Source organism: Diabrotica undecimpunctata, chromosome 1, assembly GCF_040954645.1.
Source record: "Diabrotica undecimpunctata isolate CICGRU chromosome 1, icDiaUnde3, whole genome shotgun sequence".
NCBI lineage: Eukaryota > Metazoa > Arthropoda > Insecta > Coleoptera > Chrysomelidae > Diabrotica > Diabrotica undecimpunctata.
This window is the reverse complement of record NC_092803.1, coordinates 61194004-61215563: the sequence shown is the minus strand read 5'-3', so window position 1 is coordinate 61215563 and position 21560 is coordinate 61194004. Positions and strand designations below refer to the sequence as shown.

Here is a 21560-nt window from a genome sequence, read left to right as displayed (position 1 = left end):
TTACCGGAAAAAGACGAACCTGCTTCGAAAATCTTGTGTTTATTTTTGAGCATGGTAGATAGAGTGAATCTTGAAATTCCTCTTTTGCAGACAAACTTCTGCTTTCTTTTTACCGTTCTCAACATCTTCAAGGATGTTAATTTTTTCTTCTAAAGTAAATGCTTTTCTTTTAGGAGTCATAGTGTGTAATCTATGTGACTATGTAATCTTTCAAGACGCGAAAGCACAATCAGGAAACAAACGATAAACATCTACGACAAAAACAACTGTGAAATGAAATTCTGGTGAAGTTTGTTTCATTTGTCATGTTTTTAAGCCTCTTTACGTAGTTTATTAGGTGCGAATGGTCAAACCTATACACTGACACTAGTGAATCACCGACAACACAATATCGGTCGGTAGATTAAACAGAAGAAGTTCATTGCGAGCAGCAGTTCAAAAGGGTATTTATTTATAGCCATGGCCGGGCCAAAAACGTAAAAAAACGTTTTTCGATCTTATTTTCTTTCGTTATTACCAAATTTATAACCTCGCTATAGAGGGATATAGTTCAATAGAACTATACTATATATATATATATATATATATATATATATATATATATATATATATATACATATATATATATACATATACATATATATATATATATATATATATATACATATATATATATATATATATATATATATATATATATATATATATATATATATATATATATATATATTATCCATAACAGAATTTACAAAAAATGCGAAGAAGATATGGGTCCGGAACAATTTAGCTTTCGAAACGGTATGGGAACTCGAGAAGCTTTGTTCAGTTTCATTGTTCTCATGCAAAAGTGTCGTGATCAACAAAAAGATGTCTACTTGTGCTTTATAGATTATGAAAAGGCTTTTGACAAAGTCAAACACGATCAGCTAATAGAATGCTTGCAAAAAAAGAACCTGGATCCAAACGACATTAATACAATACGTGAACTATACTGGAACCAAAACGCCTCTGTCAGAACTGAAATGGGTGATACTGAAGCCATACACATCCAAAGAGGAGTTAGACAAGGTTGTATACTATCACCATTATTATTCAACTTGTACTCAGAGGACATCTTTGCACATGCTCTAGATGAAGCACAAGAAGGAATAAAAGTCAATGGAAAAATCGTGAACAATATCAGGTATGCCGATGATACAGTACTGATTGCTGGCAGTGAAGAAGAACTACAAATTCTGTTAACCAAAGTAGTGCGAGAAGGAGAACTATACGGCCTTGAGGTGAATGTAAAAAAAAACCAAAACAATGGTAATTTCAAAAAAACACACACCAGTTATAAACATACTAGTCAACAACAATCTAGTTGAACAAGTGAAAAAGTTTAAGTATCTAGGCTGTTGGATACATGAAACCTTAGACCAAGAACAAGAGGTTAAATGTAGAATAGAACAGGCAAGAAACACCTTCTTAAAGATGCGACAGTTACTCACTACCCGTAATCTTGATTTGTCCCTACGATACCGCATAATAAAGTGTTATGTATATAGTGTACTATTACACGGCGTGGAAGCTTGGACGTTAACAGTCAGCTCGTTACGACGTTTAGAGAGCTTTGAGATGTGGGTATTTCGTCGTATGCTGAAAATTCCATGGATCGACCGCGTTAGAAATGAAGAAGTTTTAAGGCGCATGAATAGAGAACGTGAACTCACAGAAATTGTCAAGAAGCGTAAAACGTCTTATCTTGGACACATATTTAGACACGACAGGTATAACTTCCTTCAGCTTATTATAGAAGGGAAAATAGAACGCAGACGCGGCCCGGGTAGCCCTTTCAAAGTTTAATAAGGAAAGCCCAAAATAGGGAAGACTTTGCAGAGGTCATCGCCAACCTTCGCTAAGAAGACGACACCTAAAGAAGAAAAATATATATAAGCCCCAGCGCCGACATTACATTATAGATCCGTTGTTGTTCATCGGATTGGAGAGTGTGATAGATTAAATGAAAGGGGAGAGAATAAGGATTATATTACGATAAAATCAAAGAAGGCGACTACCAAAAGGGCACTACACAGCATCTTCGGTATTAATGAACCTATAGCGACATACGAGATATCAAAGGAAGCTATGGATAAAAATAGATTTACTTTAAGACAAATTTTTAATTATTGACTTAAAGAAGATCTCTGGCTGAGTACAAAATAAACAACTGATTCAATCCTAACATGCGACATAGCAAATGAAAGGAAAGGAAATAACGAATATATTAAGATAAAAAATCAATCAGTTTTTATTTGGTACTACCCGTGGAGAAACGATAACGACTATTAGTTTGTTTGTTACTAAGTCGCGAACACGATACTATAGCTTATTTGTAGTGTACCGTTTTGTGCGCCTTAAAACGTTTTATTTTGCATTTTTTAAATTCATTTATAATTTCAAAATAAATTTGCATAGAATATTTTTGGTGTGACAAAACAAAAGCATTTTAGTGGAACATCATACCTTTTAATATCCCGATGCGTTACAGTCGGGCCACGTTCTACTATATTTATAAATAACATACTTAACGTAATATCACAGCAGTATTATCATTATATTTATATTTAACAGTTTATTTATTTACCTTTAAAAACTTTGGAAACCCTGACAATCTCTTATAAGCAGCTACACGGACTTTTGGATCATTATCTCGAATTCTTATGAGCATATAACCGATAACGTCTGATCGAACGGCTATTTTTTCAACACACAACTGCCTCACCTGTAAAAAATAAAAGTGTAATGATTTTTTTAAATAACACAAAACAGTTTATTATAAATTTATTGAAGTCATTTTGTGACAACATAGTTTATTATCATAACTTGACAAGAAATGAACGCTTGCGCACCCGGTATTCTGTAGCAGAAGATTGTTTTCAAGTTCATATACCTTGGAACTTTCTCGAAAGGATAAAGGATAGCACATTAAAGATCAAAGCAGATAAAAAACTATGTTGTTGGTTTCGCTATGTAGATAACACTTCTGTGATCTGAAGCCACGAGGAAAGAACAAATTTCTTTAATTTGTTAAATTCCTTAAACTCTAAGAAGCAGTTCACCATAGAAATAGAGAAAAACAAACATATTACACTTGTAGATTTTAGGATACCGAAAATGCAACGGAAAACTTTATCACATAGTATACAGAAAACGATTACATATGGAACGTAATTTGAACAACTCGAATCAAAATCCCAAACAAAAAAGAGAGGAGTCATAAAAACCTTAACGGATCGTTTTATCCAAATATGAGAAGCTAAGTGATTGGGAGAAATATAAAAACATCTTAAAAAAAAAGAGACGAGATAAAAAGGTTATTCTCTAAGCGACATTAAACGATATATACTTCCAAAAAGAGTCAACCGCAACATAGACCAACAACGAGAACAAAAAGATAAAGCTTTCTTACTGTACATTAAGAATGTTACAAAAATAATCAGGAAAACTTGACTTCAAGTACATCTTGGCACTCTAAGCATATATAGGTGCTTTGTAAATATCACACTATTATCTACATATGTTCCTAAAGGCTATCGAAATTCAAAACATCCGTCACCTTTAATCGCAAAGAAGAGAATTTGCATCTATACAGATTGTGAAATCAACGATACTAAATACAAAATCTTACCAACCGACAAATCCCGGCGGGTACACAGGGGGAGTATTTTCTCTCCTCCTGGTGGATGGCCTGATCTGGTTCCTTGACGCACAGGGGGTAGAAATACAGGTCTAAGCGGAAGATCTAATAATTATGGCAAGAGGAAAAGACGGAAATGTTCTATCCAACACACTGCAACGAACAGTAAATATCCTTCCTAGGTGGTGCTTTCAGGGGGAAAACTCTCTGGCAACTTAGCAAACCAGTAGTAGTCAGTTTCACAAGGAACCTTACCAGGCGGCATTAAAGGCACTATAATTGAATCACAAGTTAGTTTGGAACTGTCTTCAGAATCTGATTCGAATCGAAAAAAGTAACAAAGTAAGTTCACTCTGGGTGCCTGGATGTATTGGTTTTGAAGGTAACGAAAAAGCAGACCTACTTGTCAAGAGAGGAACAAAAGAAACATTAACAGGCTCAGAGCCTGTCGTTGGAATAGCAAGCACAGCCAAAAGAATAATATCAGACTTGGTGGAACGGATGAAACATAACCACTGGTACGAATAAATGGGTCTTAAACATTGCAAGGCTTTTATACAGGAACCTTTCGAAGAAGAGACCCAAAGATCTACTAGACATCTTCTTCTTCTTCTTGTAGTGTCTATCCATTTCGGATATTAGCGACCATCATGGCAATCTGTATTTTGCAAACTGCTGCCCTGAAAAGATTTGTCGTTGTCATGTTGAACCACGCACATAGATTTTTCAAGCAGGAAATCCTTCGCCTTCCTGATTCTCGTTTTCCTTCTACTTTTCCTTGTAGAATTAATTGCAGCAACCTATATCTTTCGCTGTTTCTCATGATGTAACCGAGGTATTCGATTTTGGCTGTTTTTATTGTGGTTAACAACTCGTTTCCTTTTTGCATTCTTAATAGAACGTCCTGGTTAGTAACGTGGTCGGTATAGGATATCTTCAGGATTCGACGATAAAGCCACATTTCGAAAGCCTCAATTTTCTTGCAGGTAGCGTCTGTGAGAGTCCACGACTCAACTCCGTATATTAAAGATATAACGTCGTAGAAAGCTGATTTTTATGGGTACTGATAAATCATGGCATTTGAATAGCTTAGCCATTTTTTGAAATGCAGATCTTGCTTTCTCTATACTACATTTTATTTCTAGGGAATGGTCCCAATTTTCATTAACGTTCGTACCAAAATAGGTGTATGTTTTTACTCTTTCTATTGGTTGACCATTCAGACTGATTCTTTCAATTTACTGTTCCTTCTTAGAGATCATCATACTTTTTTTCCTTAATGTTCTGTGAAAATCCATATCTCTGACTTACTTCTGTAATTTTATTCATTAACTCCTGAAGGGTTTCATAACTGTCAACGAATACCACCGTGTCATCTACGAATTTGATGTTATTGATACATTCTCCGTTAATTTGAATTCCGGCTTCAACATCCTCTACTACTTCTTGAAAGATTTCCTCAGAGTATCTGTTGAACAGCAAGGGTGATAGTATACATCCCTGTCGGACCTCACGTTTGATTTTGATATCATCGAATTCTCCTGCCTCTGCACGGATAGACGATGTTTGATTCCAGTAAAGATTGCTAATAGTTCGTAGATCACAGGTGTTTATTCCAATATCTCCATCAGCTTGTCTTGTTTTACTGTATAGATCGCTTTATGGTAAACAATGAATCATGCATAAATATCGCAATTCACATCTCTAAATTGTTGAAATAGCACTTGTATGCTAAAGAGAGCCTCTCTCGTACCCACTGCGTTCCGAAAACCAAACTGTGTATGGCTGATTTTTTCTTCGCATAGTCAATATATCCTTTGATGTATGATTTTTAGAAATAACTTTATTAAGCTGATGGTCCGGAAACCATTGCAGGATATGGATTTTGTTTTTTTTTTTTCGTAGAGCAATAAACGTTGACTTCAGCCATGATATTGGTATTACTCCGTTTAAATATATGTCATTGAGTATTTTTGTTAGTCGTTGAGTACCGTCGGTATTAAATAGCTTTATGAGTTCAGCATATGCATTGTCAGATCCAGGAGCTCTGCCATTCTTTTAGTTGTGATACTGATGTTTCCACTTCATCTGATGTGATTGGTAAGTGGTCACTACATATGTAGGACGGAGGTTGTTTGGACTTATTATCATCAAAGAGTTTTTGTATGTATTTGGTCCATATGCATATTTCTTGATTTTTATCTGTGATGATGTTCCCCTGTTGATCTTACAGTTTGCTAGCTGTGTTGGATTTTTGAAGACCAGCTGCTTGTTTTAGCTTTTTTTGCATATTAAATGTATCGTGTTTTTGCTCCAACAACTAAATCTCTTCACACTGTGTTTTTAACCAATTTTCTTTGGCCTTTCGTATTTCGGTTCTTATTTGTCTCTGAATATTTTTGTACATTCTTTTGATATTGAAAGGAAAAAAAAAGAAAAAAGACAGTTAAGATTTGATTTCACGTATAGTGGGTCTGTATATCCGCTTATACGTATTTCACCTTAATATGGATCATCATAGACGGTTATTCACAGACGCTCTAAACGTGAAAATAAATCTTCCCTGTCTTGGAAAGCAACCCCAAAATCTTGGGGCTTCGTATGGACGCAAATAGTGACATCTGATAATAAATCCGTAAACTAATTTCTCGAAACCAAATTCAGATTTATGCTTTAATCTGTGCTTTCTAAGAATTAGACATGGGGAATCTAAAATTGCATTCCACAACATATCTCCTCAACTAAGCAAAAATTCTTAGCGAATTGGTTTCTAGTATTCATAAAGAGTATACCGGAATAAAAGGAACAAGACAGTTAAGATTTGATTTCACGTATAGTGCGTCTGTATATCCGCTTATACGTATTTCGTATAATATACGTATTTTAGTTGAGGAGATATGTTGTGGAATTCAATTTTAGATTCCCCGTCTCTCTAATAACATCTTTATCAACGTCTGCTTTTCCTTGCAATTCTTAGAAGGCACAGATTAAAGCATAAATCTGAATTTGGTTTCTAAAAATTAGTTTACGGATCTTTTGATATTCTTTGATTTTCTTCTTTCTTCCATGAGTTGCAGTATATTCATCCAACTTTTCCTCTTCTCTTTATTTTCTATTAGATATTCTTCTCTGATCTTGTGAAAGGCTTCACATATATTCTGGAGTGATTCTTCTGGATCATATGTTTGCTCCATGTTACTTAGCTTTTCTGAAAGAATCCGTGCTCTTTTGTTTCCTTATCCTGTAGTCTTCTCATATCACCTTTTTTGTTACTATTCTTTTTTCTAACATTTTTAAATCTAAACCTTAATTTAACAATAGCAGGAATATGATTTGACGATACGTCAGCACCGGGGTAACTTTCAACTGATAGGCATCCATTACGGAATATCACCATTATGTAATCAATTTGATTCCTTATTACGTTTACTGGTTGATTTTGCGGAGAGACCCAAGTATACAAACGTCTTGGTGGTAGTTTAAAGAACGTATTTAGTATTGCAAATTCTTCTTCTTCTACAAATAGTTTTAATCTTTCTCTCCTTTCATTTATCTCCCCTAGACCAAAATCACCAATTAATTCACCGCTTTGTCTTTTACCAATTTTAGCATTCAAGTCACTAATAATAATAGTTATATCTTTTTGTTTTTAAATTTGTTTAAGTGAATTTATCAACAACTCATAGAATTTCTCTACCTTTTCTTCTGGTTTATCGCTGGTTGGGGCATACACTTAGAAAAACATTTAATTTGACTGGAGTACTATTCCGTTCTTTCTTTCTTTCTCCCCTTCCTTTTACCCTAATAGGGTGTCGGATTTGGGCTAGCTATTTTAATTTCCATTTACCCACCTCTTCCATTCTTTTCTGTTTCCTGCCATTATTTTCAGTTCCTCGAGTGATTTTTGTTTAAGTTTTCCCGCCTCTACTACTTACTGTATCCATTTTTTTCTTGGTCTGCCTCTTTTTCTTTTTCCGATGTTTTTGCTTCATAAATTTTTCTTGTTATTCTATTGGATTGCATCCTCATCATATGCCCATACCAGTTCATTTGTCTCTTTGCTATTTTGTTCATTATCGGTTCCTGGTTTGCCATTCTCCTAATAGTCTCGTTGCTTAATCTATCCCATTTTGTCTTTCCAACTATCCTTCTTAGATGTCTCATCTCCATTGCATTTATCCTGCTCTTATGTTTTTCCAGAATTGTCCAGTTTTCACTTGCATAGAGCACAGTCGGTATCACTATTGTGTTATATATTTTTATTCTTGTTTCTCGTGCAAGTTCTCTTTTTCCCATTATTGGGGCTAACGCATAATATAACTTGTTTGATTTCTTTGCTCTATTTGTTATTTCCCAGTCTATTTTTCCATCATTAGTTATTATACTTCCCAGGTATTCGTAAGTTGTTACTATTTCCAATTCTGAGTTTTTACATTTTATCTTTATTTGATTATCTTCCTTATCTCCTTTGCCGCTGATTATCATTATCTTACTTTTTTCCTCGTTTATCTCCATTTTAAGTTCTTCTATTTGTTCTACCCATATATCCATTAGTTTCTGCATTTTATTCTCGGAATCTGCTATTAGTACTATGTCGTCTGCATACATTAAGGATTCTATTGTTACCGGTTGTAATCTGCGGTAACCTATTATTGTCTGTAGTTGATTAGTTCTGACTCTAGTGTTTCTTATCAATTCGTTCATTACTATTATGAATAGCAAAGGGCTGAGACTATCTCCTTGTTTAATACCTCTCTTCCAATTAAATGCTTCCGATCTTTCCCCTGTTATTTGTACCCTTCCTTTTACCTCTTTGTAAGTACTTTCTATAATTTTTATCAATGTATTAGGTACGTTAATTTTCCTCAAGCATTTCCCTATAATATGTCTTTCTATCGTGTCAAATGCTGCTCTTAGGTCTATGAATGCTAATACTAGTTTTTTCCCCGTATCTATGCTTCTTTCTATTAGGTTTCTAATGATATATATGTTGTCATTTGTCTGTCTTCCCGGTCTAAATGCCATTTGTTCGTCTCCCAATACCATTTCTACTTCTTGTCTTAGTCTCTTCTCTATTATTTTCGTATATATTTTAAAGCACACCGATAACAGGCATATTGCCCTATAGTTGTCGCAGTTTACATGTTCTCCTTTTTTGTATATTGGCACGATGATATTGTTCTGCCAGTCTTTAGGGATTGTTTGTTTTTCCCACGCCTCTTTATATATTTTCCATAGCCAGTTTATTCCTTCTTCTCCCATGTATTTTACCATTTCCGGTTCAATTTCATCATCTCCACCTGCCTTGCCTATTTTTATATTTGATAATCCTTCTATTACTTCCTCTCTACTTATTTGCTCTGGCTCTGTGTTTTCTTCGCCTTCATTGATTATATTGTCTTCCTTTATCACTTCGGTATCAAATTTTTTCTCATAATATTCTTTTCATACCCTAGCTATTTGTTCTGGGCTTATTTGTATTTGGTTTGAAGTATCTCTTACTGCGTTTATTTCCTTTCGTTTTCCCTGCCTTATGTGTCGTACTATTCCGTTAGATTATTATTAATCTTTCAGAAACAGGTAGCATTTGTAACATATTGACGTAATTGAGGAGATACGATTACTCCAACCCCATACATATGTTGACCGTCATCATTTCCCGAGTGGTATACTATATGGTTGCCAACAATACAAGCACCACTATTTGGCCACCTCATTTCACTTATTCCCATTAATTACTAGACATTAATAGGAATAGACATGAATAGAATAAATAAATAAAATAACTTTTAAACTATTTGACCGATCGGGGGGAAATTTCGTACAAATTTAAAAGACGGTAATTCCTCGATGTTCAAATGTATTAATAACATTTTATTTTGTTAATAAAAAAAAATAATAAAATTTATAAATTCGTGCAAAAAAACTGCTTTTTTGCAAATATCTCCGTAAATTACTTATCAATTTTAATTAAAAAAACGGGAAAATAAAGATATTCTTAATATAAAAAAATGATATAAATATTGTTTATGTAAAATATAAGGGAAAAAACTTATAGACAAAAAATCAAATTGTGGCCATAAATTAATGATTAAAAAAACACAAGGTAAAAATACGAATCCTTTTTCATCTATTCGTCATCTAGTAACCCCCACATATGTCTTAAAAGCTTCAGATATCTGCGAAAAAATTTTCGACCTTTTTGTTTTAACTAAACGAATGATATTAGATGATTAAAATTTGAAAATAGTTTGTGTAGTGCTACCAGTACATATCAAGAACTTTAAAATATACTATATGGCAACAGAATAAACGATAATTATTTTAATTGCTTTTTACCTTTGGAAAAGTATCTGAATTCATTAAACGTATGAGCTCAGGCAAGATTTCATCTTCGGGATTAGCAGGTTCTTGTAGTCGATACAAAGCTATGATGGCCTGTTGTCTTACGACGTTTTTGGGATCCTAAAATAGATGTGACCATATGAAAAAATAAATGTTAAAACGATAAAATTATTTAAAAAAAATGAATATTACTTTGCGACAATCACGTTTTCTCTTTTTTTTTAACTTATGAATAATTATGAATCTTAACAAAGAAAATCTGAAAACAAGATAAAAAGCGGCGACTTGATGGAAACTCATTTTATCTAACAATAAAACAACGAAAACTTTTGTTTTCAACAATTCCTCAAAATTCATTTTAAATTATTATCACTATAGCAGTTTCGGACAACGTGTCTTTCTCAAGTGATCTATTTTTGGTGTGCGTTGGTCATTCAGAATTATGTCGGTATTTTTTAATTTGTTAATTTCCATAGATTCTAATAGATATAGAGCTTTAGGCCCTTATTTTGAATGTGAAGAATTTGAAATTCGTCATTAAAAGAAAGATTATGGTCTAGAAGATGATGTTCGTACATGTTTTTTCTTTTGGCTCTTGTTGGTCTTACTCTTACTCTTGACTGTATAGGGACTGGTGGTCAAAATACTAAATTCAGGGTTTCTTATGTAGTTTTTAATTAACCATTTTATTTATTTTTTATTCGTTGTACCCATTGTTTACTGCTATTTGCTTAATGACATTCAATTATGTCTCGAAGTTGTTTTTTGACATGGGAATTTCTATTAATCTATGTAACATGCTATGATAGGCTGCCAATTTAAGTTGTGTAGGATGGGATGATGAATTGTGTACAGTCGTGTCAGTATGGGTAGGTTTATGAAATACGGAGAACTAATGTTTGTTTTTAAGCCTGATAATTTTTAAATTTAGAAAATTGATGGATTGATTCTGTCCTATTGCCATTGTGAAATTCAATATGACTATGGGAGTGAATTAATATACGATCAGGATTAGTCAAGTTGCCTGTTAGTTCCTGTAAAACATACCAGTACATCGTTTACTTAACTACACCAATATGAAAGCTGTTTGAAATCTTTGTTTCTAGATGATCCATAAAAATATCTGATAGCAATGGGCTTAGAGGATTACCCATTATAAATCCTGCACTGTTATTTGTAAATATTTAATTATAAAATTCAAAGTAGTCTTGGTTTATGCAAATTTTAAGAAGATGTAAAATTTCAGATGTTTTCTTTTTATAGTGCCGTGCACCTATAGTGCGTTGGCGAATTATTTTAAGGCCAGACGTCTGTTTTTTGCGGCATGCAAAAGATCGTCAGTGTTATTTACGCCTGTCCAGTTCTTTATATTCCGTAGCCATGACATTTGTTTGCGACCTACTCCTCTCTTGCCTTCAATCTTTCCCTGGATGATTAGTTGAGGGATTGCGTATTTTTGACATGAGAATTTCCATTAATCTATGTAACATTCTATGGTAGACTGCCAATTTATGTTGTGTAGGATGGGATGATGAGTCGTCATAGTATGGGTAGATTTATTCCTACTAGTGTAGGTTATTTCCTAGTGTTGACGCCTGTCCTTCTTCGTATTTCACAGCTCTATCTATCTAATCTTCACAAATATCGCTCTGACATCTGTGACAGGCGTCACAGACGTCATAGAGCGTATAGCATGGCTGAAGTGGATTTGGGCGGGCCATGTAGAAAGAATGAATAACGAGCGGTGGACCCAAAAAATTACAGTGTGGAGACCAAGAGAAGATAGAAGAAGCAGGGGTAGACTACCTGCACGATGGACAGATGACACCGACGTCAAGTTAATCGCTGGGAATTGGCTGCAACAAGCAGACAGACAGAACTATTGATGCAGAAGGCTGGATGATGATGAATAGTAGTGTTACCTTTGTCTGCTTTTACAAAGTCCTGTTACAAAGAGAATCAAACAGCCATTTCAATTAAAAATAAATCAATAGTGAATGTGTTGCTTGTGTGAGTCCATGTAGTATGAGTATATGTGGGAACCACGAAAAGACACACAAACACAAGGATAAACGAACATAAAAGCCATTGTCGTTTAGAACATATCGAAAAATCTGCCGTTGCCGAACACGCTTTGAGAAGCGGAGAACATCGGATACTGTTTGAAGAAACGCAGATGCTGGATAAAACATCACAGTGCTACCCACAGTTGTATCGGGAAGCGTTGGAGATATATAAGCACCCAAATAATTTTAATCGGATAGAAGGACTAAAAATCAACAAAACATGGATACCAATATTAAAATCCACAAAAACCCTTCCTGCAAAACACGAAGAAAGAAAAGCTACTACAAACGACGACACGCCCCCTCACGCCGAAACCAGTGGAGGGAAGGCGAGTAGAAAATATAAATATGGCCTCCGCAGTACAACGCGGCGTCAGTTTCAGCTTACAAGCTAAGCAGTAACATCTCGGGAATATCTTTATCAAAGACTGTAAAGTTTGAACGCATACCAAAAATAGATCACTTGAGAAAGGTACTCTGCCGAAATAGCTGTAGTGGTTGTAGAAATAACCGAAGGTTGCACAATTCGTATTCCTGGATATTGATTTAGATTTGATCATTCTGTTTAGTGCTCCTATAACTTTACTTCCTTTAGTGATCATTTTTTCTATTTCAGTACCTTCTTCGGCTCTATTTGTAATCGTCACTCCAAGGTATTCGAATTGATCCATTTTTTCAAAACAATATTCTCTACTTCCGCTACTTATTCTTAGGTTATCTTCGGGCACTATTTTCTTTGCTCTCAAAGTATTATACATAGTCCGAACTTTTTCAATATTGTTTCCATTTTTTTGAATATGTTTATGAGTTTTGATTTTGATTTCGTAATTAATTCAATATCGTCTGCAAAATCGATAACTTGTGTCTCTTGTAGTATATCATACCATCTGTCTCTACACCACTTTGTCGTAGGATAGCTTCTAGGAAAAGATTAAATAAAGTTGTGGACAGTGGATTTCCTTGTCTTAATCCCTTCCTTACCGTGAAAGTCTCTGATAACCTTCATTCCAGCATCACTTTATTTAATATTTCTTTTAAGGTCATTTCCACTAACTTTGTTAAGTTTGGTAGGTATTTTGAACAGATCCGTCGCTTCGTACAGTTTTTCTCTATCGATTGAGTCGTATGCCTGCTTAAAGTCTATAAACAGAATGTGTAAACTTGATTTTGTTCAGAAAAGTCACCGTCCGAATCAACTACTCAGAGGATTTGAGACTCCTCTTTGCTGGGCCTGCGGATGAGGCAAATATTGTAAGCCTCGAAACCGATCGCTTCTGTAACACTTTGAAAGTAAATATTAGATTGTGAGTATTGACCTTTTTAATCTGTTCAATTATGGACTCACACTTGCAATCCTTTTATCATCATAATAATAATAATTATTATAATAGAGTCAAAATAATATTAAATTTACTTACTTAAGTTGATAGAACACAGCAAACACCTTAAAAAATTTCAGAGTTCTAAGTTTATTTAAATAATACTATAATTATAAAGCAACACTAAAATATACCAACACACACATACATATAGGTATTAAAAATAAAAATTATATTTATATAATTAAATTCAACAGACATAAATGTGATTCGTAAGGATTACTGAATCCATATCTGTTAAAACTCCAAATTAAGCGTCTTTGTTTAGAGGTGTAGATTGTCGTTACTTGTGAGTTTCTACTTATTACTTTTGATACGCTTTTGTATATAATCAGTTACAGTATAAGTGATTTTGTAACAAGTAGATGCCTCTTCAGCATCTCTAGAAATTGTCAATGAATTGATCACGCGTTCCTAGTGTTTATATTCTACTTTTCTGTTAGGCGAACGAACTTTATTAAATATATTAAAAAAGTTCGTAAGTTTAGTTCTTATCCCCTCTCCTACATTGCAGTCTGTCAGACGGCATATCTCTCTGTGTGTATTAAAATAGGGTCCCTCCAGTTAAGGATTAATAAACAAGATATTTAACCCTGTCGTTTTCGACATTTTTCAATAATCGCCCTGTATCTCGCTAAATTGGGGAGCGATTGATGATTTGATTAGGTAATCGTTACGTAAACGAAAAAGGAAGTCATGACATCTTAACTACTTTTTTTCTATCTTCTCTAGTTTTTTGTATACCTTGTAAAAAATACCAATTTGGGACACCCTGTACACGATCTTAAAGTACGAAAACCTTGTTATTCACCTGGTAAGCTTATCCACTCAAAGGATAAGATCTTAAGATTAAAAATCTTAAAAAGACAAATAAAAAAATTGAAGGAATTTGTAGGGATTAACACTACAATGTATTATATACTAATAGTATAATAAAAATCAATTCAAAACGTAGTGTCTTCTAAAAAAGCTAAGAAAGAACAAAGAACAGCTTGGTACTTACTGGCGAAATATACATTGGATCTGAAGAAAGTAGTGAAATATTTAAACGTACGACGGTACAAATTAAACAAGATGCAAACACCTTTTGCCTTAGGACAGTTTTAATACCATAAAGAACTTTACACTTACCCTCAAACGCTGTAATAAATATTCTTCTAAATGTTCGCATAATGATATACTAATGTCCACTCCCACAAGGTTATCCAAAATTATATTAATGATTTGACAGGATCTAATTCTAATAATATCTTGACTTACTTTAGAAGCCTGAAATATATAATATAATAGTTATAAAATACTTTAAAAGCTCAACAACAATATATATTGTTACGTTTTTCTGTGGGTTCTCAGAGATTAAGTGAAGCAAACGTAGTTTAACTAATTTTATTTAACTCCAAAAACACACTTAATTACAATTAACACAAATTCTAATTACATTAATAATTATCGCCTACATTTCACACTGATGTCGCTTACAAAACAATTCGCAAATACCAATCTTCAAAGGCCTCTTTCGACTATATAATGAGAACCACCGATTTTCAAATAACTAGAATAGCTAGCAGAGGGAAGGCGACCAAATCCATGCGATAATACGAAATTCCAGGAGATTACCGATAAAGGTGGAATTCGGCTTCTGGAATTACTCTACGCCAGAGCCGCAATTATGTAACACAACGTTGTCCCCTTCTATTACGCTGTTCATCCCGGTCGGATCACGTCGCACCTAAATAAACCAGGTCGGTGCAACCAAACCTATTGCCACGAATGGGTCGTATTGCTCCTGTAGTGATCCTTTCCCCAAGTTGACATGCTCCTTTTATAATTTGGATCCACCATATAGATGACCACCAAATAGTCAGAAATACATATTTCAGAATGCCTCCCATCGATGTAGCTAAATATACGATATACATTATATATATATATATATATATATATATATATATATATATATATATATATATATATATATATGTAATAAAGGTAAAAGATATCGGCATAGCTCGCAACAAGGACAAAAATATATTATGTGTTTAAGATGGAAGTCAACCGTATATACGTATTTCTGACTATTGGTCGTCTTCAGTACGGTGCAGCCAAGTTACAAAAGGAGCATATTAACTTAGGGAAAGTATCACTACAAGATACTGAAGACGACCAATAGTCAGAAATACGTATATACGGTTGCCTGCCATCTTATACACATATTTTATTATATATATATATATATATATATATATATATATATATATATATATATATATATATATATATATATATATGTTTTCCCTTGTTGCGAGCTATGCCGATATCTTTTACCTTTATTTTACTATTAACTCGCATTAATCTTTTTCTTGTGATATATATATACATATATATATATATATATATATATATATATATATATATATATATATATATATATATATATATATATATATATATATATAGTCAGATAAGAGGAGAAAAGAAACAAGCTAGATGTTAACTACTCCATATATTAGCAGAAACGTTTCGATTTGTATTTACAAAACAGCATCAGTCCATATCCGTAAGTGTAAGGTTCTCTTAGAAGAGAAAAGTTCTTTTAATTAAAAGAGAATGCCAAAAAGTGGGCCACTCATATATGTTAAGTGATTTACATGTGTAGTCGTTATATAATATCGATGGTAAACACAGCTACCCAGTTTTACAAAGACTTGGTCATAAAATCAAAAATTCACATAGTGTACGAGCCCCTTCACATATCAGTTGGCCCACCTATGGAATTTGCAGTTTAAGTCGATTACCATAAACAAATTATACTCTGCATGTTTTTTATAAGTTCCCATATTAATAAGGCATTTTTATTAATATTTATTAAAAACATTACCCTTAAGGTCGTTATATATATATATATATATATATATATATATATATATATATATATATATATATATCCGTGCAGTGTCCGTTCCGTGTCAGTGCCGAATCCGGGTATTTTTAATGTTATATTTATATACAACCGCGTTGTAGCAGGGTGTGTACCGGGGTAAATAATAGAGAAAAACATTTAAATATTGCTGTGTAAAATATAGTTGAAAATATAGCGGCTTTGATAGATGTAGGCATTGTTATTTGACAAAGAGCAAGAGCAGAAAAGGTGGAACAAAGAAGATGAAGTGTGCATCCGATGTGGAAAAAAAAACCTAAGGAGAATTCTAAATATATAGAAAATTATTGGACAATAAAACAAAATTTCACGAATATTTTAGAATGTCGCAGTACTCTTTTATTATTTTATTGGATAAAATTAAATATCGTCTTGAGAAGCAACTTACATTTTGGAAAATACCGATCTCGGCCGGAGAACGTTTGGCTGTTTGTTTAAGGTAAGTATCTAGGTACGGAAATAAAGCCCATTTTTAAATTATGATTTTATTCTTAATTATTATTACTTATTACAATTTCATTCAAATTTGTGAAAATAATTGCTTGCTTTAGAGTTAAATGTTGATTCGTTTGGACTACCGTTATTGTCTTGAAATATCTGCAACTGATGAATCGTATGGGTAGAATCTGAAGAAGTTCCAGCCGGTGATGGTGTTAACATAGATGACATATGGGTGTTATCTAATGAAGTTCTAGTGATTGATAGAGATGACAAAGGTTGTACGTGGTACACATTATTTTGGATAATGGGTCGAAGTAGCTGTTGCTCCTCCAAATCCTGCACCACTTGAAATAGCCTACCTTTTGCCAAATGTTGGTAATATGGGGAAAATGACTTGACAGTGGCAGCGAGTTCAGAAAAAACAGGCATCAATTTGATGTACATTTTCTGTTTTGTGACTATTTTCTCTAGCGATTATATACTTCATTAAAGTAGTTGAGGCTGATTCCTGTTCAGAGAGTTTCCTTTTGGTTCGACCTGACGGCGTTTTTTTATATGACGCGGTTGTTTTTCTGCTTCAGTTGGCGTGCTTGTTTCTAAAATCTCCCTAGTTGGTTTTTTTAACAGATTTCCAATTTTTATTTAGTATCTAGATATTTTGAATTTGAGGTATCATAATTTACCGGGTATTTTCGGACAATTCGATAAGTTTTTCATCGTCCATAATAATACTAGTGCGATAATTGAATTTAGTAAGGAATGTTACACTACAACTAATAAACATATGTAATTAGAAATAAGAAATAAAATATGTAAATATATAAATAATACATATAAAAAAACGTAACATACCAACCACACAATATCTCCTGCTTATCTGTTTACCAGCACTCGCATTCACAAAGTAATAAAATCATGTTTATACAAGTCCGTGCGGTCCGTGTCATTTCCGTGCATCGCCAGTGCCGAAAACAAAAATATCGTTTGGAAAACGTCAATGTAAAAATATATTCATAAGGGTACATCATTATTTTTTTTTACCGGGCACTGTCATAACATGGAACAAACACGGCATGGATATGTATAAATCGACCTTTATGGTTTTTTATTTATTTTTAACAATAAAAAAAATCACTACACCCTGGCTATGCACTCACTTATGTTAACATACGTTGATTTTTTCAGAATTACGTTAAATCCAGAGGTAGCTATGGAAAAATGACATCAAAACAATAATATTGTCAGTTAATGTCAAATGTATTTTGTATTATTGTAAAGCTTTTTGTCGTTTGTGGATTGTACAATGGGTCGAGGTAAAGTTATCGATGAGAAAATTTGTTCAATCATTATTAAATTTTTTAATTTTGGAAAATCAAATTCGGCAATCGCGAATATGTTGCAATTGTCACGCTATAGTGTAAGAAATATAGTCAGAAGATACAAAATTACAGGTTCGGTCGTCACAAAACCTAGAAATGCACGACAAAGTAAAATAACCGAAGCAGATCGAAGGGCATTAATACGTATTATAGTGAAAAATCGACGAGAAAATTATATAAAGTTAAGCATTTTATGGAGTGACGTTATTGGAAGACATGTTTCTAGATCAACATGTCACCGAGAGGCCCATAAATTAGGATTTGGTACTTACAAAGTAAGTTTTATAGTTGAAAAAATTAGTACGAATTGTTTTTAATAAATTTCATTTTATTTTAGGCTAAGGAAAAGCCACTTTTAACATTACAACAAAAGAAAAATAGACTAAGATGGTCAAAAGAGCAAAAAGATTGGACTCAGTCGCAATGGGATTCAATACAATGGAGTGATGAGTCCAGATTTGAAGTGTGTGTTGGAGACAGTAGGAGTCGCGTCATTCGCAGGAAAAATGAAGCTTTCTATCGCGACTGTCTGATGAGAAAAGTCAAATTTCCTACATCTGTCATGATCTGGGGCAGCATGTCGTCTACAGGTGTGGGAAAATTACATTTTATCGATGGGATTGTAAATACGGACAAATTATTGAATATTTTAGAAGAAGCTCTTTTGTCGATTATGGAACACTGTTTAACATCAGCCGAAGATTTTGTCTTCCAACAGGACGGCGCAGGTTGTCATACCTCAAAAAAGAGTTTAAAATGGATTGAAGACCATGACATATCACTTCTGGAATGGGCTTCTAACAGTTCCGACTTGTCCCTGATAGAGACTTTGTGACGCGAAATGAAAAAAGCTTTTAGAAAACATCCTGTCAGGTCCGTCAACAAATTGAAGGAAAAATTGCAAGAAATATGGGATTCATTTACATTATAATTTTGTCAGAACTTGGTAAAACTATGCCTTGAAAAATTGTGGGTGTCATTAAAAATAAAGGGGATATAACTCAGTGGTTTCTATAATTAGGAAATTCAAAAATGTTGTTCGATGCATTAAAACTTCTAAAATTTACGCTGCCCTTTTATTTTTGTTCTCTAAAATTTAATTTTCTTATCGAACTAACGTTGGGCCAACTGATATGGGAAGGAGCTCGTAATCGTATTTGAAAGATTACAGTAACTTACTAAATCCATGTAGGTATAACAGCCTAATAAAATATAGCCTTAAATGTTACAACGAAGCGTGAAAAAAGCCGCCTGGCAGTTATTTGATCATTTAAAACACAATTTAAAATATTAAATTGAAAACCAATGTAGTTAAAACACACAAATTTTAAGTAGTAAACTTGTTAAAAATTAATAGATAAACAATTAATATTTAGGTACTTTGTTGGCATTATGTGCACACTGTTAAAAATTTCAAATTTAAGGCATGTCTATGATGCCAGCAGTCATTAAAGCTAACAGACAGGTTGTAATTTGTCAGAGAACAACAGACGCAGCAAAGGAAACAAACAAACAAACTCAACAGGTTTCTCCACAAAATCTCTCCCCGCCTGTTAAGTTTGTTTCCTGTTGGTGAATAGGTGGCGGCTACGCCACCGATCAGACACAGGGAGGCACGTCTAATATGCGACTAGCATCAATCGGTACCACATCTATTTACAATTTCATCACTAAAAATTAAAATCGGTGTAAAATTAAAATAGTCACGAGGCAAACTTACTTTAAAATATAGTTTATATTTACCTAAAAACTTACGTTTAAAGCAAATAATAAAATGTTCATCAATAGTGGATGTTCAGAATATTCAATACTTTCATCTGAATTTTCACTTTCTTGTACTGGATTCGTCTTCAGTAACGCACAAAAAATTCCAAAGAATTTTAGTATTTTTTCACTAAGAGCATTATTTTCATTAACAAGAATAAAGCTAAGTATGTCTCGCAAATGCCTCCAAAATTCTTCCTCCTTGGCCTACAAAAAAGGAATTTATTTGTTAATAAAATAACATTAGCGGATTGGAAGTCAGTAAAGTAATAAAAATGTTGCCTTATGATTAGGCGAATGAAATCACAGGTTTCATTGTTAATATCCTAACCACACACAAACACATGTATTTAAACCACACGTGGTGCATATAATTTTAACAAATTAATTTCAGTTAAAAGTTTAATTGTATTATATTAAAAAAACATAATTCAATATTATATTTAAAAGTTTATCTATACCTATATCTATATTTATATAATAAAGCTTATTTATATTAAAATAATCCAATTAATTATTACATTTATCCTTAGAAAATGGAAGTATAGACTTTTTTGGATCGAAATAATAATATAAAAATTTATCTGTATGCCCGTCCGTCCGTCTCTCTGTTCAGTCTTAGATTGAAAAACTGTAATAGATAGAGAAAAACTGATGATGGATTCCGATTCAGTACTTATCAGCATGGTTCAAGTTGTTAAGGAGCTTTTAAAAATATACAGGGTGTTTCCTTAAAAATAAAGACTATGTGGTGTGTAAGCCTTGCCTAAATCACCCTGCTCATTTAAATTTAGATAATTATGAACCCACAACCTCCTAAATTATACTTTTATGTAACTACACGGACCTGATCACCCAATAAGACCTGTAGTTTCTTTTCATACAGCTCTGTCATATAAACTTTCAAAAAAACTCTTAGAGATTATTTTAGAACCCACTAAATTTTAACTAGTTAATAAAATTCAACATTTTCAATTACGTAACAACTCTAGATTAATTTCATTTGATGTAAAAAATATTTTTCCTATACTCCGTCTACCCAACAGACGGAGTTATCACGTGAATACCATGTGAACTCATGAAATATTATAATCATTCCTACAAACAGTCAAACTAGTCAGAATTCGTGGCAAACAGTTGATCAGTGAGAGAACAAGAATACTGTCATTAGTGCTATCCTCCCTACTCGCGCTGGTCGACTATTCGTTCATAGTTTCGGACGGTTTGGCCGCTTGTTCGAAGAAACCTATTGATACTGCCATGTTCGCAGTAAACCAGTGACGTACCAGAAAAATAAAATAAAAAGTTATTATACAGACAAAAATTGAAATGAACGATTATTTTATAAAAACATGTTATGTACATCCTAATAAAAAAAAACGTAAATTTCAATAGGATTAATTGCGAGCGTTATAAAAGAGAGATACCGCTAAAATGTAAGTAACGCAAGCTTGACTGTACGGGAAATATATATAGCGTTAATTTTAAACAATTTTTAACATTTGGCGTAGAAGTAGACAATTCAATTTTAAAATATAACTTTAAAATATAACCTCAATCTGACACTAT

The 21560-nt window shown here is 33.2% G+C and overlaps 1 protein-coding gene across 2 annotated transcripts in view; it reads right to left on the bottom strand.

Annotated features, from left to right (window-relative positions):
* LOC140450047 (condensin complex subunit 3-like) overlaps positions 1 to 21560 on the bottom strand; it is an 80254-nt gene that overhangs the window by 53115 nt on the left and 5579 nt on the right. The window contains exons 1-5 of one of the 2 annotated variants that reach the window (XM_072543483.1): positions 20839 to 20953; positions 19983 to 20198; positions 14601 to 14738; positions 10019 to 10144; positions 2627 to 2764 (exon numbers count right to left, since the gene is read on the bottom strand). In XM_072543483.1, coding sequence (XP_072399584.1) covers positions 2627 to 2764; positions 10019 to 10144; positions 14601 to 14738; positions 19983 to 20198; positions 20839 to 20886 — 666 coding nt within the window. In that variant the 5' untranslated portion in view covers positions 20887 to 20953. Of the gene's footprint in view, positions 1 to 2626; positions 2765 to 10018; positions 10145 to 14600; positions 14739 to 19982; positions 20199 to 20838; positions 20954 to 21560 lie in introns of those variants that run through there. The other variant, XM_072543474.1, reaches the window with a different exon arrangement.